Source organism: Choloepus didactylus, chromosome 2, assembly GCF_015220235.1.
Source record: "Choloepus didactylus isolate mChoDid1 chromosome 2, mChoDid1.pri, whole genome shotgun sequence".
NCBI classification, from domain to species: Eukaryota; Metazoa; Chordata; class Mammalia; order Pilosa; family Megalonychidae; genus Choloepus; species Choloepus didactylus.
This window is the reverse complement of record NC_051308.1, coordinates 192,769,825-192,793,559: the sequence shown is the minus strand read 5'-3', so window position 1 is coordinate 192,793,559 and position 23,735 is coordinate 192,769,825. Positions and strand designations below refer to the sequence as shown.

Below are 23,735 nucleotides of genomic sequence, written 5' to 3'. Positions count from 1 at the left end.
CTGCGAGGGTGGGGCAAGGTAAGGATGCCTGGCTATGATTGGTTGAGGTGACAGCCATTCATAAGGCGAGCCCCGGCGCCTGGCCCTTTTAGTTCCCGGCAAGCCTTGTGTGGCGCAAGATGGCGGCGTCCAGGTAGAAGTTTGGGAGAGGCCGGATCGGTATGGCTTTAGCATCCGGGCCCGCGTTGCGGGTGCTGGTTAGCCCCGGGCGTCTCGGCCTTGGAGGCTGCGGCGTCCCGAGACGCAGGGCATACGAATGGGGTGTGCGTTCCACGCGGAAGCCCGAGCCTCCTCCCCTGCCCAGGGTGTACGAGATCCCGGGATTGGAGCCCATCACCTACGAAGGGAAGATGCATTTCATGCCGGGGCTGGCGCGGCCGGTCTTCCCGCCCTGGGATCCCGACTGGACGCACCCAAAGTTCCGCCGTACTCCCCCGATCCACGAGCAGCCTCTGTACAAGGATCAGGCCTGCTACATCTTCCATCAGCGCTGCCGCCTCCTCGAGGGTGAGACCCCCGGACAGGCGGGAGGCGACCCTCTGTGGCCTTGGGCAAGACATTGAACCTTACGAGATCTCGGTTTCTTCTGCGAAATGGGACCGATAGTGATTCCCATCTTCTGAGAGTTGTCAGGGGCAGTGGTTGTGGAAAGGTGGCAAACTGTAAAGAGCTGTGCATGCGTAAGGGAGAGAGTCTGGATGTTCAAGTGAAGAGATCTGGTTTCTAGGCCCTGCCTATAACTCGCTGTGTGACTTTGGGCAAGTGCCTGAACCTTCCTGAGCCTCCATTTCCTGTGACATTAGTGCTTTTGACTAGATGGATAGTCCACATTTTCCCTTCCAGCTATGACACAGGAGGGAGGTAACTGTACTTTTAAGAATTAGATGGAAGGGGATTGTAGTGGAGATAGCAAAAATAATGCTGAATTTCAGCTCATTTCACAGGATTGATAGTTGTAACAGAGAGGGGAAGTGGTTTGCCCACAGGTGCATTTTAGGTTAATAGTGGAGCCAGGACTCTAATTCTAATGTCTGAGGTCAGTGTCCCTTCTGAAGGTTGGAGCTGAGATATTTTCAAGGAAAGTATCTGCCCCTGCAGCCTTCTAGCCCAATCCCACCCCCCCGCTCCATCACTCACAGAACAAATAAAAATGAGCCAAAACCAGCCTTCCTGTCTAGAGCAGTACCAGCAATTATTTTCTCAAGTCTGTAAGAAGGGCTTATTGAGTCCCTTTCCCCATTCCCCCCAAATCAGGATGGGAATAGGGCAGGTCCTGAAAACATAAATTGGTCCAAGTAAGTGGGAGCAGTATTTTCTAAAGAGTAATCAAGAAAGAAAAGGACCCATAGGATTTGGGAAATAAACCAGAGAATAAATCTGAAAAAAAGTTAAGGCAACTGGCCAGCCTTTTCAGCTGCTCAAACCCATTCCTGAAAGCGATTGTCCAGCTTTTAAACAGTTCCTCTGTCATCACAGGATTCTGTGAAGGACCTCATAAGACCTGGCAACCTAGAGTGAACTGGGTAATAGAATACAATATGAATGCATTTTAGAAGTTAAGATTATCCATGTTTGACTAGGCTGAAAACCTCACGGAGAGCTTCTGAAAGCAGTTTAGGATAATGGAGAGATTATGGGCTTTAGACAGACTCAGGTTCCCATCCCAGCCCTGTAACTTACAAGGTATGTGATTTGAAGTAAATTCCATAGTCTCTCTGAGTCTCATCTTCTATTCTATAAAATCCCATCTAACTTGTAGGCAAAACTCCTGGTATAGAGTAGATGGTAATGCTCAGTAAATGGCAGCTCCAGTTATTACAGAGTATTCATACACTAGTGAGACATAAAATCTTAATATTTTATCCCCTTCCAAGTTTAAGAATGTTGGCATTGACAGAACTAAAATTCAGGTTACGTTCTTGTACCCAGGAAAAGCCCAACCTTTCTGTACTAAGGCCAGAGTTCAGAAGGTCTCAGAGAGGACCTTGTATAATAAAGAGACAAGATCCTCAATATGACCTTTTTGACAAATAACAGCAGTATGTTTCATAAGACTGCTTCATATAAAAATCTGTTCATAAAATAGCTTATTATAGAATCTCAGGGATAGATGAGACATGGAAAATTATCTGTTAGAATGTTTCTAAACCCAGAGCTCCTGAAGTTATTCATGATGATCCAAAGTTATGTCTATAATTTCCAAGAGCTATTTTTCCTTGATAAGGCTGCATGGGCTAATCCTCAGCCCGTACCTAATAAATGAGATATATTTGGTAGCTACAGGCCTTGGAGGCTAGAATATGGGTTCATAGAAGGGATCTTAAGTGGTGAAGGTCTGGCATCCATCTATCTAGTCCCATGGCCTGTGCCCACTGTCTGCAGGATTCAGCAAATGATCTCAGCTATGTCAGCTGCGGTTTGTATTCCTCCCACGGCAGGAACTCACCATCTGAAACAACCGTTAACCAGGTTTAACTAGAAGGTCATTCCTGAGGTTGAGTTGAAATCTGGCTCTTGTAGCTTCCCATCTTCATTTTTTGGTTCTGACCACTCAGATGTCACAGAAAAATCCATTCTTTCTTGAGGCAGCATTTTCCCCTGAAATGCCACCTGTAGGCTTAAACATCTCTTCCTGAGTCATAGTCTTTTTAATTTAATTAACTTGTGTGTGTTTGTGGCTGATTCCTGCAAAGGTGTAAAGCAGGCCCTCTGGCTTACGAAGGCCAAGTTAATAGAAGGCCTCCCTGAGAAAGTGCTCAGCCTGGTTGATGATCCAAGGAACCACATAGAGAACCAAGATGAGCGTGTTCTGAATGTGATCTTTCATGCCCGTCTCTGGCACTCCACTGAAGACATCCCCAAGAGAGAGACCTACTGGTAAGTTTCCTCAAGTAGTTAAGATTTCCTTCTGATGGATCTTGGAATCAATCTGTTGCTTTAAGTCACCCCAATGTCTCTTCTTCTCTCCAAGCCCAGTCATTGTGGACAGTCTGATACAACTGTGCAGATCCCAGACTCTCAAGTATCCTTCTCTGACCAGGCGGATCTCTGCCAAAAACTATGCATTTTCTACCACTTGGAGTCGAGGTTGGTCATCTTGTATACCTGAAAGCCTTGGTCCATTTTCTATCTTTCTACTCTTAGCTCCACCACTAGCTTACATTTCAAACCCCTCTCATCCCCCACCCTCTTTACCTATCCTCACTCTTGTTCTTCTGATATAATTTTGGAGGCTCAGACATATTCTCAATATCTTTAGCTATAGCTAGTCTGTTTTTTTTTTTATCTCTCCGAAGACTATTAATTCAACAATGTTGAGTGCCTGCTATGTATTTGAGAGTACCTAAATACTGAAGGTGAAGAAATAACAAAGCCAATTACATCTCTGCCCTTTCAAAGTTCATGTTCTATTGAAAACAACCTTCTTACCCCCATTCATGTTTCTCCACCCTTCTGACTTGGGTCTTTTTTAATGCAATTTTATTGAGATATATTCACACACTATATAATTCATCCAAAGTATACAATCACTGGCTCACAGTGTCATCATAAAGTTGTGTATTCATCACCACAATCAATTTTAGAACATTTTCATTACTCTCAAAAAAAATAAAAAAGAACAACCCCAAACATCCCATATCCCTTATCCCCCTGCTATTATTTATATTTTTTGTCTTTATTTTATTACTCATCTGCCCATACACTGAATAAAGGGAGAGTCAGTCACAAGGTTTTCACAATGACACAGTCACATGATAAAAGCTATATGTTTATACAATCGTTATCGAGAATCAGGGCTACTGCATTACAATTCAACAGTTTTAGGTACTTCCTTCTAGCTATTCTAATACGCTAGAAACTAAAAGGGAATATCTATATAATGTATAAGAATAACCTCCAGAACGACCTCTCAACTCTATTTGAAATCTCTTAGCCACTGAAACTTTATTTTGTTACATTTCTTTTTTCCCTTTTGGTCAAGAAGACATTCCCATTCCCACGATGCCAGGGCCAGCCTCATCCCTGGGAGCCATGAACCATGTTGCCAAGCTGACTTAGTTTTGCCTGAGCTGCTATCAGAAATACCACACAATGGGTTGACTTAAACAGTAAGCATTTATTGGCTCACGGTTGCAGAAGTCCAACATCAGGAGACTGACAAGGCTTACTTTCTCCCCAAAGATTATGGTGATCTGGTGTTGGCCTACTGCCAATCCTTGGGGTTTCTTGGCTTTCCCATCACATGGCGATGTCCTCTCCTTTCTCTTCCAGGTTCCCGCAGGTTCTTGCTGACTTCTGGTTTCTGGCTCCTCCCTGTGACTTTCTCTGTATCTCAGTTTCTGCTGCTTATAAAGAACTCCAGTAATCTAGATTAAGGGCCCACCTCATTCAAGAGGGCTTAGTTACAGTGAGTTCACATGTACAGGAATGTGGATTAAGATTAAGATGGGCACCCATGGGTCCACATGTGTTCATGATGGCAGGCCTTTGATTAGTCAGATGTGAGTTTGTTTCCCATGCCACCTACATTTCCATGTAGTGAATATGCTAATTCAACCTAAGTGAGGCTTTTGGATGTCAGGTTTTTTCATTCAGTTATTGAGGACAGTCTGGCCCTTTCCATCTTCAGCCTCTATGCTCATTACTTCTCTCTTTCCACCCCTCCTTCTCCACCTTATACTGTAGTCATCTGGATTTATTTCCCTAAACTTTGCCATTGGGGTGCACACTTCTGTGCCTTTGTATGTGTTATTCCTCCATAACAATGCTTTCCCTCCTCTTTCCCTGCCTGACAAGAGTTTTACCTGGTAGTTTTCCACCAGGGGCAGCTTTACCCTCCAGGGGACATTTGCCAATGTTTGGAGAGATTTTTGATTGTCATGAGTTGGGTTGGGAGAAGAGGGTGTGGTGCTACTGGCATCTAGTGGGTACAGGCCAAGGATGCTGCTAACCATCCTGCCATGCACAGGACAGCCCTTCCCACCAAAGAGTTAATGAGTCCAAAATGTGAATAGTGCCAGGGCTGATAAACTGCTCTTATCCATCCTTCAGAACCTAATTCTAAGGCATTGGCTCCTTCAAAAAGCTTCCCTGCAGAGGTTGGTTTACCCCACTTGTTTTATTTCTGATTACAATTCATACTTTAATTGTAGTGCTTCTTACCTGGTAAACTCCTTGAAATCAGAGACCTAACTTTGCTTGTTTCCAGGTCCCCAGCTTAGAGCTGGTGCTTGGGAAGATATGTATGGGGCAGTCTTGAACCAACAGAAATCATGCTTCAGGGTTCATTGGAAAGGGAACATAAGGAAGAAGAATGTATTCTTTCATCCCTCTCCTAGGAACCCTAGGATTAGCATCCTAACTCAAAGTTTTGTTTCCTGTATTAAGAAATTTATAAGCTATAAATGACTTGAGAAGCATGAGAGGACAAGAGCTTTAGGCTTTGCTGAACTGAACTAAGACTTTAGAGCAGGTTAGACTAATTGTCTTTTTCTCCTTTTAGAGTCACTTCTCCTTCAGGTCCGTGGTTCTGGTGGAACCCGATTAAGTGCCAAGGATCCCCTGCCCCCCATTGCCTCCAGAGATGAAGTTGAGGCTACTAAGGATCATGTTCTTGAGACCTTCTATCCCATATCTCCCACTATTGATCTTCAGGAATGCAATGTTTATGATGTGAAAGATGACACAGGTGAGTGTGAAAACCTTGAATTTTATGCCATATGGAAATTGTGTGTGTGTGTGTATATGTGTGTGCTTTTTCCAAAGGGAAAGGATATACTAAGTACTTTCTATGTACTGGGCATCTTACCTGCATTATCTCCTAGAGGATCCGTGTAGCAGCCCCATGAGACAGGCACTATTCCCATTTAAACGTATGGAAATCTAGGCTCAGGGGAGTTAAGTACTTTGCTCAAGGTCACACAGCAGAGCCAGACTTTTGTCTGATTCCAAAGCACATGCTCATTCTACTAGTTGCTCTCTCTATAATGCCATCAGCATTCTACTGCCCACCTTCCTCCTCTTCCTTGGAAAAGGAAGAATTAGAACTACTTTCAAAAGCTGACTTTGCTTTTTTACCCCTCTGAGAAGTGACTCTGTTACATCAGAATTTAATGGGTGACTTGAGGGAATTTTGACCAGGTGTCAAATGTTTCCTTTGTTCCTAAGGTCCCTTGAAAGATATTCTTTCTACTCATTCAGTAAACCCTGGCCAGCCTCCTTCTAGGACCAAGGAAATCTCCCAGGGTCTTGAATGGGGCTGTTACTCCAAACTCCATCAAACAAGGTACCACCATCTACTCCATCAGCCAGAACAGAAACTAGGGAGTCAGGCCAGGCTGGCCCCTAACTCCTGTCATCAAGTCAGTCATGGCTGTAGCTTCTTCCTCCCTAATCTCTCTTCATTTCTACAGCTGCCATCTAGGTCAGGTTCTACTCCCTCTCACCTAGCCTGTTGATGCAACCTCCCAACTGATCGTTCTGACCCCAGGCTATTTTCTTCCCTCCATCTAATTTACAATTCCAGAGTGGTCTTTCTAAAACATACATTTAATCCCATCTCTCTTTGTGCCCAGCTCCCCACTGCCTACTGGATAAAGTTTGAGCTCGTTAGCTTATCACATGAAGGCCTTCATGTCTGGCCTTTGCCTCTCTTTCCAACCTCATCTTTACCTACTCTCTGCATGCACCCTTTGTTCCATCCATGCACATCATGCTCCTTCTCCCACCGTGCTGCCACACACGCTCTTCCCACTGCCTGGGACGCTTGACCATAAGCCCGTCTTATCTTCAAGCTTCCTAACTCTTCATCATTCACAATTCATCTTAGGAATCACTTCTCCCAGAAGTGCTCTGGGGTCTTCCAGTCTTCTCCAGCTGTAGCCCCCATGCTCACCTATTGTCTTCATATCTTTTTTTCCCCTTCTTTTTGTTGTGGTAACATAGACACAACCTAAAATTTCCCATTTTAACCACTTTTAAGTATACAATTCAGTGGTGTTAATTAAACATGCAATATTATGCTACCATCACCACCATCCACTATCAAAACTTTTCCATAACCCTAAACAGAAATTCTTTACCCATTAAGCATTATCTCCCCATCCTCCACCCCTGCCCCTGGTAAACTGTAAATTAGAACGAATATTCTAATTTCTGACTTTATGAATTTGCATGTTCTAATTATTCCACATAAGTGAGATCCTTTTGTGTCTGGCTTATTTCACTCAACATGATATTTTCAGGGTTCATCCATGTTATGGCTTGTATCAGAACTACGTGCCTTTTTGCAGCAGAATAATATACCATTGTGTATTTAACACATTTTGTTATCCATTCTTCCATTCATGGACACTTGGTTTGCTTCCACCTTTTGGCATTATTTTGAATAATGCTGCTATGAATATTGGGGTACAGATATGTGCCCAAGTCCCTGTGTTCAGTCTTTTGGATATATATCTAGAAGTGAGCTTTCTGAGGAACTGCCAAACTATTTTCCACAGTTGCGGCACCATTTTACATTCCTACCAATAATGTATGACGGTTTCTTTTTCCACATCCTGCCAATATTTGTTATTTTCCATTTTTTCTTAGCAGTAGCCATTCTAGTCGGTGTGATATCTCATTGTGGTTTTGATTTGCATTTTCTAAATGGCTAGTGAAACTGAGCATCTTTTTATGTGTTTATTGGTCATTTACATATCTTCTTTGGAGAAACCTTTCTATTCGAGTCCTTTGCCCATTTGTTAATTGGCTTTTTGTTGTTGAGTTGTAGAAATTCTTTAGATATTCTGATTATTAAACCCTTATCCAACATGTAATTTTTCCAAATATTTTCTTCTTCTCTAAGTTATCTTTTCATTTCCTTGATAATGCCCTTTGATGTGCAAAAGTTTTTAATTTCGATGAAGTCCAATTAATGTATTCTTTTGTTGCTTAGTCTTTGAGAGTAAAGTCTAAGAAACCATTGCCTAATACAAGGTCCTGAAGATTTTTCTGTTTTCTTCTAGGAGTTTATAGCTTTAGTTCATTCTTTCTTTCTTTCCTTCTTTCTTTCTTTCTTTCTTTCTTTATTTTGTTAATACTAAAAACTTTTGTTGTTTATTTGAAATTTTTTTTTATTTTAAATCTTCATTTTCTTGAGATATATTCACATACCACGCAGTCATACAAAACAAATCATACATTTGATTGTTCACAGTACCATTACATAGTTGTACATTCATCACCTAAACCAATCCCTGACACCTTCATTAGCACACACACAAAAATAACAAGAATAATAATTAAAGTGAAAAAGAGCAATTAAAGTAAAAAAGAACACTGAGTACCTTTGTTTGTTTGTTTGTTTCCTTCCCCTATTTTTCTACTCATCCATCCATAAACTAGACAAAGGGGAGTGTGGTCCTTATGGCTTTCCCAATCCCATTGTCACCCCTCATAATAGCTTTAGTTCTTACATTTAGGTCTTTGATCCATTTTGATATTTATGTGGATATCCAGTTTTCCCAGCACCATTTATTGAAGAGACTGTTTTCCCCCATTGAGTGGACTTCGCCCCCTTTTCAAAAATAATTGGCCATAGATATGAGGGTTTATTTCTGTGCTCTCAGTTTTCTTCCATTGGTCTATGAGTCTGTCCTTGTGCAACTGTCAACTCTTGTCTTAACATGTTACTTTATAAGAATATGATCAGTTTTCTTGTCTGTCTCTGCTCCAGACTCGGAGCTCCTCAAAGGCAGAGCTGGCTCTGCTAGGCCTCTGTTTGGCCTCTGTTCCCGGGACCTGTCTTGGAACTTGGCACATAATAATGCGTGCTTGTATCTACGTGGAGTGAGTAATTGAAGCAGGGACTGAGAAGCAGCAGCAAAGCCGCATCTTCCTCTCTTAAATAGTGCTTTCCTCCGGGGTTTTCAGAGCCCACATTTTCCAAGCCTCTCTTCCTCCTTTTTACACACATTCACTGAATCATGTCACTCGTTCTAGAAGCCCTCAGCCTGCCAGTAGTTTACTCATAGCCATGAAAGGGAAGAGAATGATGACCTGACAGCAGGGTCATGGCTTAGAGGAACAGTGCTAACCTTTGATTCTTAGCACCAGTGTTGTGTGGATCATTTGTGACAGTTGTGAGGTATGAGATAGATCATTTGTTATTAATCAAGTACTTAAGTTTGCAAATGACTTCCTTTATTTTTAATAATTCCCATAGATTCACATTATCCCTCTTTTAACATCACTGTCATCTGTGTGTTTGAATGAGAGAGACAGGGGTCGAGTTAGAGCTGGTGTGCAGGAATCACCTATGAGGAGTTGGCACACATTTTCTGTGAAGAGCCAAATAGTAAATATTTTAGGTTTTACAGGCCACATAAGGTCTCCACTGTAGCTACTCAGTAGACATACATAAATGAGTAAATGTGGCTGTGTTCCAATAAAACTTTATTTACAAAAACAGGCAGCAGACTAGATTTGGCTTACAGGCTGGTTTGCCAACCCCTGGGCTATAGTGATGAGGTCTGCCTTTACCAGGTCCCTCTGTAGTGCCTAGCACTGAGCTAACCACATGAGGTGACTTTCCTAGGCTTCAGCAGGCTGATTTTTAATCTCTTCTATCCTTCCATATGATGATGTGTTTTGTAGGATTCCAGGAAGGGTATCCTTACCCCTATCCCCACACCATGTATTTCCTGGAGACAGCCGATACAAAGCCATGTCGCTTTCAACCAGATGAGCTGCGTGCCAAGATGATCCTCTTTGCTTTTGGCAATGCCCTGGCTCAGGCCCGACATATCTATGGGGTACGTATATGGAGGCCACGATACTGCTTTACATGGTGTTGGTTTCCTGCCTTAGGCTGCTCAAAGAAGAGAATGAGGGTGTGGGGGACTCCTTGCTTGGCTTTTTGACTTATCTGAGGTGTTTCAGGGAGAGGCACTTCCACTTACCCTACCAGGAAGTAACTAAAGTTTGCTGAAGACCAACCTGTTCCCATTCTTTGCATAAGATACCTCATTTGTTGATTACAATAGCCCACGATGTTTCATTGAGATTTCCTTTTTCCAAATTCTGCCACTGAATCACAGGGAAGCTAAGGCTTTAGTTGACTTACACAGCAAGAAGTGGTAGAATAAGGATTGGGACTAGGTATAACTAAACCCCAAAGCCACTCCAGCAAACTGCCCAGAAGCCATGTTGTCTCAAATCTGGAACACAAGTCTTCATTAGGCAGGAGGAAGTAAAGTAGCAGAGATGGCTGAGACCTGCCCTCTCAGTCAGGACAGGTTCTGAGAGCCTAGTACATCACTTGGTAGTGGCCCTCGATTTTAAGAGGAGCTCTTAGAGACCTAGATGGTGTAGCATGCAGGCTGAATGGTTGTCAGAGAGTTCTCCAAGGTTGGGGAAAAGCCTGGCTTTGAAGCAAAGGCCTCCAGGGAGAGGAGGAGATTATGGGACCCTCCAAGTAGGCCTGGGACATGAGAGCCATGGTTTTCATGGAAGGGGATTCTGAGAGCTGCTGGAGGTTTCCAGGGTTTTGTTTAGAGACTAAGGCCCTCCTGGGTCAGTGAGGAAATTCCAAATGTTTTGTGTCCCATCCTGCTTAGTCTAGGGGCAGGGGTTAGAGGAAGTGTGGTTAGCCAAATGGCCTTTGCCTGTATTGAGCATCATGTTAATAAGGGTTCTTATATTGTGGTCTTCAAAATGTTGTCCTGGACTGGCAGCATCAGCATCATCTGAGAACTTGTTAGAAATGCAAATTGTCAGACCTATCCCAGACCTACCAGATCAGAAACCCTGGGGGTGGGTCCCAGCAATCTGTTTTTTTAACAAGTCCTCCAGGTGATGCTGATACAAACTCAAGTTTGAAAACTACCACACTAAAATTTGAAAAACTGCTTTATTATTTGTTATTTAATCCTTGAAGCAATCCTGTGAGGCAGATATTAATAGCTTCACTCTACAGATAAAGATACTGAGACTCAGGGAGGCTAGGTAAACTTGGCCAATATCATAAAACTAAGAAATTAGCAGCTCCCACATCTTTATGTGACTTACTTGTGTCTTTCCAATTCTAGGAACATTATCTTTATTCCAATTCTCTGACTATACTTTCTGAAGGCTCAGAAAGTTTAGATCCCACAGCTAATGAGTGGGGAAAAGAGTGGGAGCCCTGATGCCTCCAGCTTCAAAGTACATGCTGCTTCCCCTCCTGGGGCAGGAGAAGGAGGCAGATAGTCACACACCAGGTCCCAGGCCTGCAGGCTCATTGTAGCTTCTGTGCCAGCTCTTGCCAGCAGAGCATGGGGAGCAACACTGCCACTAATTGCCACCCAGTTGGGTAAAGGAGGAGACCCCGCCACCCCCTCCAGGTACAAATTATTCCTGGGGATGTGAAGTTGAGCAATTATGGGAAAAGGCTCTGTGTAAAAGGTAAAATTGCTGAGAAATTTATGTACTACCTGCAGTTTTATTGATCTGTAGAGGGAGATAAGAGTCAATACAGAATTCTTGGCCAACACTTACAGGTACTTCCTTTTTTATTTATTTCTCATACGGCTAAGAACAGGTATTTTTAAGGCCAACAGCCCGGTGTGGCCCACACTGAAGGCTGACATTAGCTGCTCTTAATGTCAGGATTAGCCCTGGAGGGGTGAACATAGGCAGCGTTTCTGAATCAAGGATGCTCTGTTAGTGGTGCCAGCCTATTGGATCTTTGTCCAGCGAGTAGCAATCACCAAACTGTGGGTTGCTGCCAAGTCTCATTGAGGGGACCATGTAATTTATCATCCAAACTGGGATACTACTGAGAGTGAAAGGAGGTGCTACTATCAAATACACTGGGACAACAGGTGAAGACCAGAATGGTAGGGTTCAGTGATTTAATGTCATGGAAAGAGGGAGGACCAACCCAAGGTATGAACCTGGCTTTGCCATTTCTTCATGGGTGACCTTAAGCAAATTATACCAACTCATATTATTCAGGGTTCTCTATGGAAACAACCAACAAGAGATATCTGTAATATGAGATTTTATAAAAGTGTCTTACATAACGGTGGGGATGCACAAGTCCAAATTCCATACGGCAGGCCACAAGATGGCAACCCCTATGAAGTTCCTTGATGACCTCCCCAAGAGATGCCGGTTGGCCAAAGAAGAAATGAAAGTTCTCTCTTCTCCCTTAAAAGTCTTCAACTGATTGTATTAAGTCCAACTGATTGGATTCTCTCATTGTGGCCAGTGCTTGCTTGATGAGACAACTTGCACTATCACTTGGCCAAGTTGACACATGAACCTAACCATCACATTTCTGAACCTCAGTTTCCTCGTTTGTTAAGTGGAGATAGATCTCTAAATTTATTAGATACAACTTCATGTAAAACTGGCCCGTAAGAGCATTCAGTAAATGGTTGCTCACATTATCACTATTCCAAGTGGCACTAATTAAAAGATCATTAGCAAATGTATTGACTGGTGAAGTCATGGTGCTGAAAGCAGTTGGAGTGGACACTCCAGGGACATGGCATAATCTTGGAGTCGCATTGAGAGTCTGAAGCACAAGAAGGATGACAGCCTGCTGGCTTAGGGCATCTCAGGATGCCAGGCCTGTAGAAGCAAGGCAGAAGTGGAAAACTTGCATGGTTTAGCATTAGCCAGTTCTGGCTTCCAAGGCCATACTTCTTTTTAATCTCAGACAAATCACTTTACCTCTCTGAGTCGGAGTTTTCTCACCTGTCAAGTGGAGTGAAAATTGAATGAAATTACATGTATTCATTGATCCTCCAGGTTAACATTTGATAAAGCTCATGTCACTGTTGTCACCATCAGGTAATGCCATGAGTTTGAGGGATTTCCCTTCATTAATCTCCCAGCTCACCTTCCTGAACTAAGCAGCTTGCCCAGCAATCACCTGTCAATGGCAGGAGTTATTACTCCAATGTGCTCAAGTTGAAGAGCAGGTGCCCTGGGGCCAGGAGGCATCTGAGGCCAGGCAGGGCTAGGCTGGGGTAAGGGAAGGCTTGGCCCTGGACGATGCCCTGAACTCCTTGTTCTATTTTAATTGCCCTGAGATAAAGCCATTAGTTAAACGGAAGTGGACATGTATTTTAAAGGCCAGAACTAGAATCTTGTCCCCTTTCCTTATCAGAATGACCCTAAGGTTTTGGAGCAGCCAATAGTGGTACAGAGTGTGGGCACAGATGGACGTGTCTTCCAGTTCCTGGTGTTACAGCTGAATACCACAGATCTGGCCTCGAACGAGGGCATCAAGAATCTGGTCTGGGTGGACTCGGACCAGCTCCTCTATCAGCATTTTTGGTGTCGCCCAGTGATCAAAAGGAAGGTGGTTGTGGTAAGTGCAGCCGTTTCCAGCCTGGTGATTGGTTCAGGGCCATGACTTGTTCTACTCAGAGTGAGCCTGGAGTGAGTTTACAGGGGTGCTTTGTGAATGGGATCCTGGCTTTAGGGACTTCATGCAGCACAGGATCTCTACCAGGAGGGTTATTTCAGCCCTGACTGTCACCTAAAACACAACGCCTTCTACCCTGGGCCCTGCCCAGCTCTTCCACCTCACCATCCCTGCTTCTCTCTATGCTCTACCCTCCCGCCTTGCCCAGCCGCTTTCAGCTCCCCAGTATGCCCTGCTGCCTATCCAGCCCTGGGCCTTTTCAGATGCTGCTCCTTTTGGATAGGGGGCTTCTCCCTTCTTCCCCCTGCTCCCCTTCCCAGTTTCTTCCCTATTTCTATTTCTTCTGGCCATCCTCTACTTGTCCTTCCAGGTTTAGCATAAGCATTTCTTTCTCTGGGAAACCTTCCCTGACCACCATCATCCCCCTCCCAGGCTCGCCAGGTGCCTCTGGTAAGCTCCCATCATCCCTGTACCCTCCCCCAGCACAGCACAATGACCCTGCCAAGTTGTAATACCTGTGGACGTGTTTTTCTCCTCAACCAAACAGAGCTCCAAGCTCCTTGAGGCCTGTGAATGATGCATCCATTCATTCTGTTCCACAGATGCGGAATTCCTCCCCATCACTGTCAGTACTGCCTCCCAGTGCTAAACCAGCAGAGTCCAGGCCTGCCTTCTGTGTGATGGGCAGAGGCTATAGCTGAATAAATACATAGTCTAACATCAGGGAGTGATAAACACTCTGAAGAGATATAAAGCAGGATAAGGGGAACAAGAGAGAACAGAGTTGCATTGCTCCTGGGTTTGTGAATGGTTTATCTCCCTAGAGTCAAACACGGGCCTTAGTTTAGTGCAGGTTTGCCAGATGGAGCAGTGGGTGAGCCTTTGAACATTATCCACATGTCATTTGTATGGTTAGTTCTCCAGCATCTGTCAATAATGTTTCTGCCCTTGAAACGCCTCCTGGGTCTGGGCCCTTCTCTTTGTCCCCACTTAATGTCTGTCACCTGCAGTCACACCAGTCTTGCTCTTCTTCCCCCTTTCATGTCTTCAGGTCCTCTTCCTTCATCCCCTTCCTTCAGCACTACTAACCGAGGTCTTCTTTAGGATAGGTGACCTCTACATTCCCCAACCACTTAGTTTCAGGCCCTGTCTGCTTTGATCAGATGGCTCCCACTTACCTCTTCCACTTCGCCCCCTGCCACTCTTCCCCTGTCCCACTCCACCCCACTCTGCCCTGGGCTCCAGCCTCACTCTTGCTCTTCCTGCGTTTATTCATACCTCTGTACTATTGCATGTACTGGTCTCTAGAAGTCTCCTTCCTTTGCTTTTTCTTTCTGGCCCACCCTACTTGCCCTTTAAGACTCACTCATACATGGCTTCCCCAGTGTATGGAAGTTTATGAGTTACTCATTTCCTCCTCAGCTTTCTTAGCATCCTTTTCCTACTTCTATTATGAGGTCTGTTGCCTCTTACTCTCATCATTTGAACACCTCCCTGTAAGTTCCCTGAAGGTGGGAACCACATTCAGGTCACTGCTGGTTCTCGAGCACAGGGCACAGCCCAGTATATAGAGAGAAGGTGCCTGGTGGATGTTTGTTGAATGAAGGAAGGATTATTATCTCTGAGAATTAAAAGGGGACCAGACCTTTTCGTCTTGGCGGTTGAAGTGGGATGGATTAAGGAGCAGGGCATTGTCAGCAGGTGATGTGGCTGGAAGGTGGTGGGAGTCCTCCCTGTCCTCCCCGACCCAGCCCCCTCAGGCATCTCTTCAGCACCAGCTCCCCAGGGCTTCTCCTCGTTCTGTGAGAGAGGTGACATCCAAGAAGGAAAATTATTATCCAGACACTTAAGGATTGCATAAAACTGACCTTTGTTTTGACTGCTGCTGTTAAACCTCCTATTGGAATCCTAATGCAGTGTGTTCTTTCCAGGAACCTGTTGGGCCAACTGGTTTCCAGCCAGAGACGTTCAAGAAGTTTTTAGCTATGTATTTGCATGGTGCTGTGTGAGCAGAGGACCATTCTGAGGCCTGAAGATCCTGCATCCTGGGCAGTGCCTGGGACGTGCCAGGAGCCTCAGTTCACATTTAGCCAGGTGGCCTCACTGAAAATAAAGAGCTCTTCAAGTGCAGTGGAGCCCGTGGTCAGCGTGAGGGTGTTGTCAGGGGAGGGACCCACGGCCGCATCTGCATCCACGCTAGGCCCTGTTCCATCCCCATCCAAGGGAAGGCCCTGGAGCCTGACCTTGGCTTCAGCCCAGCTCTGCCCTTGATCTCTCTGGGTTTCAGTTTCTTCATCTGAAATGTGAACTAATATGGCCTGCCTTGTTTTGAGGACTACAGAATATATATATGTAGTGTCTGCCACACAGCAGGTGCTTTTCGATGGTAGCTAGGTTCTTATGTCACTAGTGGCTCGGGACACATTCCTTTCCCATGACAGGAGAATATCTGAATAGACTATCCAGTGTCAGTTTCTCACTAGTATCCTGCTTAATGGGCCAAGCATACCCCTGCCTCGGCTGGTCTCTGTTCAAATAACATCAGGTCCTGCTCTGTGCCAGACACCATGCTAGGCAGCTCATACACATCATCTTGTTTAATCCCCGCACAACCCTTGCAAGGTAAATGTCATTTCCGTTTTACAGGTTAATTTATTCAAGAAAAATACCGAGTGCCCTGCTGTACCAGGCACTGTACTAGGCCCTAAAATAAGGAAACTCAGATAGTACAAGGAATTTGCCCAAGGTCACACAACTTGTGTTTTAGGTCAGGTTCCTCTGGAACCAGACTTGGAGATGGAGATTTGCATGTAGAAAGTCGGGGGAGAACCTGGAGGCTCAACCCCTGCGGGCAGCAAAGGCCTAGGACTGACAGAAGGGGAGGCTGCGCTTGGCGTGGTCGCACCTGAGGCCTCGGCCACTTCCCTGGGGAGCTCCCGAGCTGGATGGGCCTCTAGAGGTGTCCCACCCTGAGGCAAGGTGGCTGAGCCTTGTACAAACCCCATTCACCAGTCACTGCTGCTCCCAGGAGTAGGGAAGACCGTGGGTCAGGTGGCTGTTTCGGGCTGAGAGCAGTTAGCTCCCTGTGCTTCCTCCAGCTGGAAGGATGCATGCCACAGCTCTCCCAGCTCTGAAGGGAGGTCTGGGAGTGCCCTGTGGCATCCATCACAGCTAGGAAATGGCAAAGGGGAGTTTCTGACCTCAGTGTGTCTGTGATCCCGACTTGTGCTCTTTTCACTTTACAGTGCACCTCTTAGGCTTGGCTGGGGGTGGGGTGGCTGGAAGGATTACCAGGAAAAGGGAATGGCCCATATAAAAGCACAAAGGGACTGAGAATCCTGGTGAGTTAGGGAGTGATTGTAAACTGGGAGCACTAGGAAAGTTGGGGCGTTGAGGCTGGAAGGGGAACCAGCAGTTAGCTCACGAGCTAACTCTAAGCACCTCAGGCTTTCCAGGGGAGATGATCTGAGCCCAGGGGTATAAAGTGATCCCTGTTGCCTGTTTTAATTTTTATTTAAAAAATTTACATATAATTACATATAAATGGTGGAAATTCAAACAGTTCAGAAAAGTTTAATATAAAATTTATATTACCCACCCAAGGCAATCCCTAGTCCTTTTCCCTAAGGGTACCCACAGCTTAGGGTTTCTTATATATTACCCATTAAAATGTATGTATATAATAAGCATGCATATATGTATACTACTTAGTGTCATTCTATGTAGAGACTTCTGCACCTTCCTTTTTTTCAGTTAATATCGTGGAATCCTAGGACCTTGCCACATCAGCACATAAGAGCTACCTTGTACTTTTGAGCAGCTGAATTAATATCTATTGATGGACACTCAGATTGTTTCCAGTTGTTAGCTGCTACGCATAGTGCTGCAGTGAGCATCCTTGTTCTTGCATCTTAGAGTACTTTTGCCAGCATAGCCATCAGGTAAATTCCTAGCAGTGGAATTGCTGAGTCAAAGGGATTTTTTAAAGAACATTCTGCTGGGCATGCGGAGAACAACTTGGCAGGACGACTAGGGAGTCCAGCTAGAGGCCACTGCAGTAATTCTTGGGTGAGTGATGGTGATGGCTTGGGCACTGAACAGGCAGGTTGTACGGGAGCCAGAAGGTCAAGAGAACCTCGGTGGAGACGTGAGTAAACGGGCAGCAAGCAGACAAGCAGGTGACCTTGCAGCTGGGTGACTGCCCCTGAAGGGGGCCACGGTTGGCAGGGCAGGCCTGGGCAGCATTCCCTCCTCCCAGCCTGCCTTGGCCGCTCTGCTCCCTAAAGGAGGACAATCCTGAGTGCTGGCCTTGGTGGGTCCCCTTTGGGCCGCAGTTGGCAGCCTGGAGCCCAAGCACTCGTCCCTTCAAGCTGCTTTGCAGCTGATCTGCAAAAGTAAGGCAGATAGGACTGGCGGTTATCCTAACCCTACAGACAAGGAAACTGAGGCTCAGAGACCACATGGAGGGGTGTAAAGAGCTGGAAAGCTCATATGGCAACAGCTGCACCCTCCATGAAGACGTGCCCACTGCCGCATTCCACCTTCCTACATTCTTTTCCTCCTCAAACACAGAAAGGAGGGAATATGGGGTGATTTTCAGGCCCCATTAGGACTTGAGGCCTGAGGACAGACTACCCACCTGGTCAGAGTGGGTCTGGGGGAAGGAAGAAATAATGTGTGGGGAGGGAGATTGGGAGGTCACACTGTTGGTATAAAAATCCCACTATGGGGACTTGGACTTCTAAGCCAACAGATGTGGAACCAAGATGCTGACCTTCCCATTGTGAACAGCTGCTGTCGTGGTCATATATTTAAGCATCTGGATGACCCATTGCAAAGCTCAATCCATTTCCGGCAGACTTCAGTGCCAAGGGAATTACAGCTTTGGACTGGGGGGCAGCCTTTTCCAAGAGCCTCCTACATCCCAGCTCTTCTTTCAGACCCTCCGTTTCCTCATCTGCAAAATGGGGATAAGCATCTCCCCTTCAGGTTTTGCCCACTTTGGGAATCGGGCTGCATTTGATCAGGAAGTTTTAAGTGGATGGGTTTGGAGGTTTCCAGATGCCCCATGAAAAGGTGAGTGATTGGGAGGGGCCTCAGGTTGGCCTTCTCTGTGGTCTCTCCAAACTGGCCCAGGCTGGACCCAGGGCGAGTGCTTGACAGAGGCGTAGGCACCTGACCTGCTGCCACCTGACTGGGGGTGGGGGGGCTGACCCACAGCTGCTGGCTGAAGGCTGGGAGGGAGCAGGGCAGCATCATCTTGGCTTTAGAGGCATCTCCATGGTTCCTCTTTGGTGGTTGGAAAAAGTCCCCTGAAGGAGCAGGTGACCCGAGTGTTGCAGGCTGTCTTCCCTTTAACACGAATATTCCATGATTCCCGGGGCTACCTGCTTGATGGCTGAAAGACCATCCCTGTTAGAGTCTGGGAGCCTGCAGAGATGTGCACTTGTTACACATCAGTCTTGGTCACTGCTCTTTGCCTCAGGATGACAAGCTCTCCTGATTCAATCATCCCACTAGAATTTATTATGTGTCAGGCATGATGCAACACACCAGGTATAGAGCAGTGGACTAAACAAGGCCCCTGCTCTCACAGGGTTTACATTCTAATGTGGAAAGACAGTTGGTAAAGAAAGAAAGAAATGTTGGGTGATGGATAGGAAGAAAAGTGAAGTGTCTTAGACTGCATTCCCTGGAAACTGACTCTGAGGTGGAGTTGCAGCAGCAGGTTCCCTGGGGAGTGCTCCCCAGACAGCCCTGTGAGGACGTGAGGAGGGTGGGATTAGGCCAAGGGAAAAGCCCTGGCCTGCGCCCCAACTATTGCAAGCTCTGGTGCTGGGATGGCCCTTTGGAGTTGTCTGGGATTGAGGCAAGGTGATGGCTTGTTGGACAGCATCAGCCGTTGGCCACCAGCCACTGCCCAGGAGGAGGTGAAACCTTGGGTGAAGCAGTTCCTGGGGCCCAGGGTAATTCCCAGGGAGGGCACAGCTGTGAGCAGTCCAGCAGCTGGGGGTGGGTGTGTTGGCCCTTACCTCACAGGGTAAGAGGTGTTATGTTAGGGAACTAGCCAGGGAGAGTCAGAGGTGTGGGAGCAGGCCAGGAAGTTACCTGGGAAAAAAGCCACGGCTCTGAGGTGGCCGCAGGATGGGTGTGTGTGAGGAATAGCAAAGGAGGCCAGGGAGAACCCCACTGGGGCCCAGGCTGTACCCCAACCTGCAGAACCATAGGCCCTCCCTTCCCTGCAGCATTTGCAGAACTGAATCTGGGGTGGTCTTTGGGAGAAATGGGAATTTGAGTCATAGCCACTGGCTGTGGGGATCTCTTTTAGAGGGAGAAACAGCCCAAAGCTGGGAGGGACTTGCTTGTCTGAGGTCGGAGTGAGTTGGCTCAAACCCCAGCTTTGTTCCTGGAATGGGGCTTATCTTCCCCTTGACTCCCCACCTGGGATCTCCTCATCCAAAACATGTCCCCAACCTATCTTCTCCCCAGCTGGCTTACAAACTTCTGAAGGGGAGCTTACTATCTCTCAATGCAGCCCCTTTCACTCGGGCAGTGCTGGCTGCTGAGTGTCCCCACATCTCTGGAGGAATGTCATCTTTGCAGCTTCAACTCAAGGGTCTCAGCTGTCCCCTTGGGGGCCACTCACACCTCTGTCCTCTCCAGTCCCAGGGGATTGCCTTTAGAGATTTGAGATTGGGCATTATGTGCCTCAAAGCCAAACAGCTCAGTATCTACCTCCCACCCAACCCTTATCCCATTCCTCAGTTCGCCTTGGCTACCTCCTGCTTCAGGCTGCGCCGTAGAGCAACGCCCAGGGACCCAACCCTTCAGCTGGGCTGCAGGGAGTGCAGGGTGGTAGAGTGAGGCCAGCCCCACTCCCCCACAGCACCCTCATTCTGGACACTGCCTCAGTATGTCCCACCCTAGGGAACTAGGCCATATTGTCTCATACCCAAAGCCTGCATCTAGGGAGTGGGCTTGTTGCCCAGGGCCGACTTCCTTCCCTGAGTCCAGCCTGGCAAGGTCCCAGGGTCCCTCTCAGCTTCCATCACCCCACACACGACTGGTGGGTCTCCCATCCCAACCTGCACCAATGACAGAGCCCAACAATAGGTCAGGACTGAGGTTCCCCTTTACAGACCCCGTCTAGGGACAGTCCAGTACTTCAGCCCATTCCATAAACACCTACAGTGTGCCAGGCCTTGGGCTGGGAGCAAGAGGTACAGAACGAGGGAGACAGGGACCTGCCCTCCAGGAGCTCCGTGTGCTGGGTGGGTGCTCGCTGACAAGGAGCACTCAGTCTCCTTTGGGGATGCAGAAGCAGGAATCCACAGGGACCACCTCTTGCCCCACACCTGAGCACCTACCCACAAACAGAATGTAATGGGGAGGGGTGCCACTGAGCACACTTCATGGGTGACTGTGCTCAACAAACATCCAGTTACTCCACGAATGCTCACTGGGCACCTTCTGGGTGCCAGGCCCTGTGCTGCGAGGACAAAGACTTAGAAGAGCAGCAGCCAGCTGGGACAGAAGACACTGAGCCATCTGTCCACATCTGCCTCCCTAGTGTTAGGACAGTATCTGGCATATAAGAGGTGCTCAATAAATACATGAATGGATGGGAGGAAGGAAGAAAGTAGGTAGGTCTAAGAAGGCTCAGATGTGAATTAGATCTTTGTGGCACTGGAAGGGCTGAACTGAGGCAGGAAACTGAAGAAATGGCCGAATGAATGTACAGGTGACAGAGGCCAAGGACTGGGGCTCCACAGGTACTCTAGGAATGCAAGAGGAAGCAAGCACCAGTGCAGGACAGAATGGACCCTCCAGCCTTCAGCACTGCCTCCACCTTGGCCTGGTCCAGTGAGCCCCAAGGCTGGTCAGAATAGGGCACACTAGCCCCTGGTCCCTTCATTCTTCCTGCCCAGTCCCTAAATCCCAGGCCTGGAGATAAGGCCCAAGCCCCAAAAGGCTTGCTCCAGGTTCTGGTCAACCCAGGGCCAGAGCCTCATGAAGGTGGGCTCTGAATTCAGCCCCTGGGAGCTCTGCAGTTTTGGAACCCAAACCACCAAACTTCATGGACAGCAGAGGCTCAGGCGGGAAGGGTTTGCTCAGGGTCACCCAGGGATTCGGGCAGGCAACTGCAGCCCCAGCTGAGCCCAAACAAGTCTGGCTCTGCAGCCTTGGCAGCTGCTGACCTCCCCTCCCTGCAGGCTGCAGCTGGTGTCAGCGTTTGCCTTGAGGCCCTCCTTTCTGGCTCCAGTAAAGGGTGCTGCTTTTGGGGGGGGGGGGGGTGCCCAGCAGGGAGAGGAGCGAGTGAAGTCCTGTCCTGCACTCACCCCGTTTCGAACCGGGCCCCAGGGCCGCCTGCCAGCCGCTGAGCAGGTGGTGGTGGTAGTGAATCTCTGGCCAGGTCTGCTTTCCCTGACTCGGGGCCTGGCCCTCACTCTGGCCCCCCAGGCTGGCTGCACCCCTAGAATTGGCTCCTTTGTGGACAATGATGATTCTAGCAGCCAACCAGCCACTGAGCCTGGGCTTCTGGAGCTTAGGCCTGGCTCTTCGAATTCCTAAATTTCAGAGATGGGCTGAAGCCCTCCTCTGAGCAAGAATGGGAACCCCCACCCCCGCCCCATCCCCGGCCCTCACTCCAGGATCTTACACTGACCAGGCCCAGCATCTCTCAACTGGGCCTGAGCTGGGCAGTTCAAAAACTTTGGTGAACAAGAACCAGTCCTTTCCTCAGAAAGATCTGCACCTAGTGGGACGGCCAGCACAGGCCCAAGGCTTGCCAGGGCGGTGCATGCCGTGAAGGAATTGGGGAGGCTCCTGGAGGCTATGGGTTAGGGGTGACAGGGAAGGGCGCCCATGGCCCAGGCAGAGGTGCACGAGAACGCATGAACCAAGCAGTGAGTGTGCTCGAGGCCCATGGCAGGCTCTCATCACCGTTACGGGCTGGGCCCTCACCTGTCCTGTACACCGGGGTCCCGTGACCAGGGTTCCCCTCCAGCTCAGCACCCCTACACCGCTGCTCCCACCTGTGCCCGACTCCTGCTCTGCCCAGCACAGGAGGCAGCAAGGGTCTTGAATAGATTCACACCGTCCCCTCTCCCGGCACTGGGCCAGCATGCAGGAGATGCTCGATGTTGGTGGAATTAATGCCTCTTCAGAGCTGTGTGAGCACAGGTCACTCACAGCCTCCGAGTTCCATTATTTGTCCAATGGGGACGTTTTCTCCATAGTTCAAAGGTGTCTGTACTGAGGAAGAACCAAGGAAACATGGTTCCAAGGAGAGGAAGAGCCAAAGGGAATCTTCTAGAGCCTCTGAGCTATCCCATCACACCCGTTTGGACTCTCGCTTTGTATGAACAATACCAGTAGCTAACACATACTGCTCTTAATACACACAAGGCACTCACTGTTCTAAGCACTTTACAAATGTTAACTTATCCTCGCAACAACCCCATGGGGTAGGTAAACCACTGCTCCCACTTTATAGATTAACTTTCTCATGTCCACACAGCAAGTAACTGGAAAAGGCAGCATCTGAACTGGCAATTTGCAATCTGCACCCTCAGATCCTAGTAAAGGCAGACTAAGCCCACACTTTGCTCACATACTGTAAAACAAGACTCCCCTATCCCTCCTGCTGCAGGTCTAGAATAGTCCCCAGAGTTCCAGGTAAGCCCAAGGCAGGTGGATAGCGGAGTCTTGTTTTACTTTCCACACTGTTCAAATCGGCACTTGCTGCTGCTTACCTCTCTGGGACTCTCGGTATTTCCTGCCAAGGTGACAGCTGAAGATGGGTCTCCCCATGTACTGTTCAGCCCCACCAATCCATCTTTCAGGCTGAAGACAGCATTTTTCTAAAATTCAAGTTGGACTGTGCTCCTCTTAAAATCCTTCAAGGGCTCCCCATTTCCTTAAAGATTGGGAAGAAAAAAGAAAAAAAAAAAAACCTCCCTGGGCCCAGCACCAAATAACCCAAGGCCTCTTCTCAGCTGCCTCAAACCCTGCCCCGTGGCACTGAGCACACCAGGCATGTCACACGTGGGAGCCTTTGGTGCAGCAGATTCCATCCGTGGGAAGAAAGCAGGTCAGGGCTGCAGCCATAGGGTCACTGTGTCCCATACTGACTTGCAGGTCACCAAGAAGTATTCTACTTTTAGGGAAAAAAAAAAAAAAAAAAAAAGACATTCTGGCAAACCCAAATGTGTTCCCAAGATGAGAAATGGCACCTGGCTTCACCTGACTTTTTAGAATGTCCCCAAATATTTGAAGTGAGACCCATGTCCTCCTTTCCACTCTACCTTCCTCAAAGGTCACTGCAACTCTC

General features: G+C 47.4%; 1 protein-coding gene across 1 annotated transcript; it reads left to right on the top strand.

Moving 5' to 3' along the window:
- The first annotated feature begins 87 nt into the window (after positions 1-87).
- On the top strand, positions 88-15,537 carry MRPL37 (mitochondrial ribosomal protein L37). Its single transcript, XM_037827146.1, has 7 exons — positions 88-507; positions 2,694-2,877; positions 2,972-3,087; positions 5,504-5,689; positions 9,640-9,797; positions 13,142-13,345; positions 15,334-15,537. Exons 1-7 carry the CDS (start codon positions 162-164, stop codon positions 15,409-15,411), a joined length of 1,272 nt encoding a protein of 423 aa, XP_037683074.1. The 5' UTR covers positions 88-161; the 3' UTR covers positions 15,412-15,537.
- Positions 15,538-23,735: the final 8,198 nt, after the last annotated feature.